Source organism: Montipora foliosa, chromosome 11 (assembly GCF_036669935.1).
Source record: "Montipora foliosa isolate CH-2021 chromosome 11, ASM3666993v2, whole genome shotgun sequence".
Lineage (NCBI taxonomy): Eukaryota > Metazoa > Cnidaria > Anthozoa > Scleractinia > Acroporidae > Montipora > Montipora foliosa.
Genome location: NC_090879.1, coordinates 34,445,179 through 34,447,678, shown reverse-complemented (window position 1 = coordinate 34,447,678; position 2,500 = coordinate 34,445,179). Strand labels below are relative to the sequence as shown.

At 40.5% G+C, this 2,500-nt stretch overlaps 1 protein-coding gene and 1 long non-coding RNA gene across 2 annotated transcripts in view; one reads left to right on the top strand and one right to left on the bottom strand.

Moving 5' to 3' along the window:
- The window catches only part of LOC137976277 (uncharacterized), a 5,658-nt gene extending 4,282 nt beyond the window's left edge, over window positions 1-1,376 (bottom strand). The window contains exon 1 of the long non-coding RNA XR_011117738.1: window positions 695-1,376. This is a non-coding gene — a long non-coding RNA (uncharacterized lncRNA). The remainder of the gene's footprint in view (window positions 1-694) is intronic.
- A 514-nt stretch (window positions 1,377-1,890) lies between these two features.
- The window catches only part of LOC137976275 (putative phospholipase B-like 2), a 30,733-nt gene continuing 30,123 nt past the window's right edge, over window positions 1,891-2,500 (top strand). Inside the window, exon 1 of the mRNA XM_068823571.1 lies at window positions 1,891-2,136. Coding sequence (XP_068679672.1) covers window positions 1,922-2,136 — 215 coding nt within the window. The 5' untranslated portion in view covers window positions 1,891-1,921. The remainder of the gene's footprint in view (window positions 2,137-2,500) is intronic.

The window sequence follows — 2,500 nt, the reverse complement described above, 5'->3', positions numbered from 1 at the left end:
GCACGAGTGGCCTGGAAAGGCCTTTACGGTATCGTTGATTGGTTTACTTCAACGCGTTAAAGAGCTGTACACATGTGAAAATAAAGCGTATAGATTTCGAGTGGAATACCGTGGAATCTCCCACTCGTCAATGGTATTTTCTTGGTAAGTGTGTATAGAAAGAAAATACAAGTGACGAGAGGGAGATTCCACGGTACACCACTCGAAAGCGTTGCATAACTAGTATTGACGCAAGCCTAAAAGCGGCACCCAACGTCAATTTTCGGAGAATATCTGTTCGGAAGACGATTTGAGATCTAGAATTTTCGGAACATTTGTTGTAAAATTTCTTGCTTGCTCGCCTGTCCTAGGATTTTCGAACATCTAAAAAATGGTATTATTGCCTATTTTTAACGGATTTTTACCCTAAAAAGGTCACCTAGAATTTTCGGGAGCCTTTTTTCTGGCTGAAATTTTCGAAAAGGTAAGTTTTGATCCCTATAAATTTCGGATCACTAGACTTTCAGCTAGGAAATCCGAACAGATGAAAAATTTGTAGGGGATAAAAATGTGCCTATATCTGCCGTTTACATACTAAAATACGTTTAACAATGCTATGTTTAAGTGGTTTTGAACTTTTATCTCGTTGGGTGCCCCTGATTATTATTTAGTCATGTTACTGTTTTCAGATAATATTTAAAGCTAGTCTGCTTACCGTACGTGACAAGTCCGGCTATAAATTAGTCTATTAGTTTTCTTTCTCTTTTCACCATTTATCGTCACCATTAATCATCTCGTGCTCGTACTTGTGCCCGTGCTTGATGCTTGCTCGTTCATCAGATGCTCGTCATGGCTCTTTGGTGTCGTTCAGTTGTAACTGATAGCTACTGATTGTTTCGCCTGTTTTCTCGTGCTCTCAGTCGCTCTCTTTCAAGTTGAGCATCACTTATTCGCCGCTTGCTTGCTGTTTTTCTCTCTTTCTCTTTCTTTATCTTCTTTCCTCGTTATACGACGTATTAATAGAGGATATTACATGGCCGCGCGGGGATACGAAGTTTATCTTCGAGTGCTGAAAGCATCTCTCACGAGTGAGCGAAGCGAACGAGTGAGAGATACTTTCAGCACGAGAAGATAAAATTCGTATCCCCAAGCGGCCATGTAATGTTCAGTCTGTTTATTATATAGATATTGATGAAATGTCCAGATTTAAAACAACTTGTGTTACTCATAAAAGTGGTCACCAACCGCTAAAACACGCATGTAACATGTGTAACATGAAACAAGATATGAAAGTTATGAAAAGCAAATCACGACAATGCAAAATTTTGCAATAAAAATGTTAATGTAATAGAAAAGAATTATATTGAAGCACAAAAGTATCTTACAATGAAGAGGAAGCTCGCGTTTTTATAGCTAATCATGTTCGTTACCATGACGACACCTATATTCTCACATGTGAAAGATAAAAATGATATGTTCACTGTGCGCGGTAAAGATATGATTTTTTAGTAAAAGGAGAAATCCTGGTATTTCATCAGTGTCTATATAATAAAAAAAACCTTAGCTTGTTTTTGGTTTTTTTTTTTTTTTTTTTTACCAAAATAACGCAGTCTGCTGGCCATGCAACTTCCCGCCAGACAGCAAAGGTGGGTTCCAGGGCAGTTGTTCAAACGATGGATATAGGGATAGCGCGCTATCCGCCAGATAAATCACTGTCCAGAGGATAAATCATAGATAAACCGATTGCGCTATGCAACGGATAGTAATTTATCCGGTAGATAGCGTTATCCACCTTTTGATGTAGCCTGATTCTAAGACGATCCAGGTCGCTCGTGTGACACGAGCGTGACACGAGCTAATATGGTGATTTCCATCTGCCGTGCCAAGTGTTTGTCTTGTGATTCTAGCGACCTGTCTTCAGTGTTTTGACAGCAAGAGGAACATGGCGCTCTTGAGGGATCTGTCTGGGCTTTTTGCCGTTTTGCTTGCTTTCTACAACGTCATCTGCATTAATCAGATTAATGGAGAGGAACAATTTGTTCACGTAGTGTTGGATTATGACGGCGAGACGTTACTTGTGCAGCCTGGACTCTCGTCACAAGTGGGAAATGTTGCCTTGGCTTGGGGCTCATTTCGCGATGAGATAAATTCCACCGGGTGAGTGATAGAGTAATAATCTTCACTTACTTAGCTAATTAGAGCACAAAATAATAAAATCGAGAAAGAGCTTTTTTTTTCCCTGTTTTGTAACAATTTTTTATGGTAATTTACTGAAGCTCCGTTCCAAGACACCAGTCGGGTCACGCTACATGCATAAGGCTCCGCCGGAGGGAGGGAGGGGGGGGGGGTTCCGTGTCGCTTGCCTGAATTTTAAACAATCTCGTATCGGTGCTTTGTCAATGTTTCACGTTGCTGTGACCGTTGTTGCCGGAAATTTAAAGAAAGGATGTCGTTTGTCGCGATTTCACTTAAGTGCTGTCGCTACTTTTTGGGCCATGTGGCCCGTGTCTCTAATTTTGTT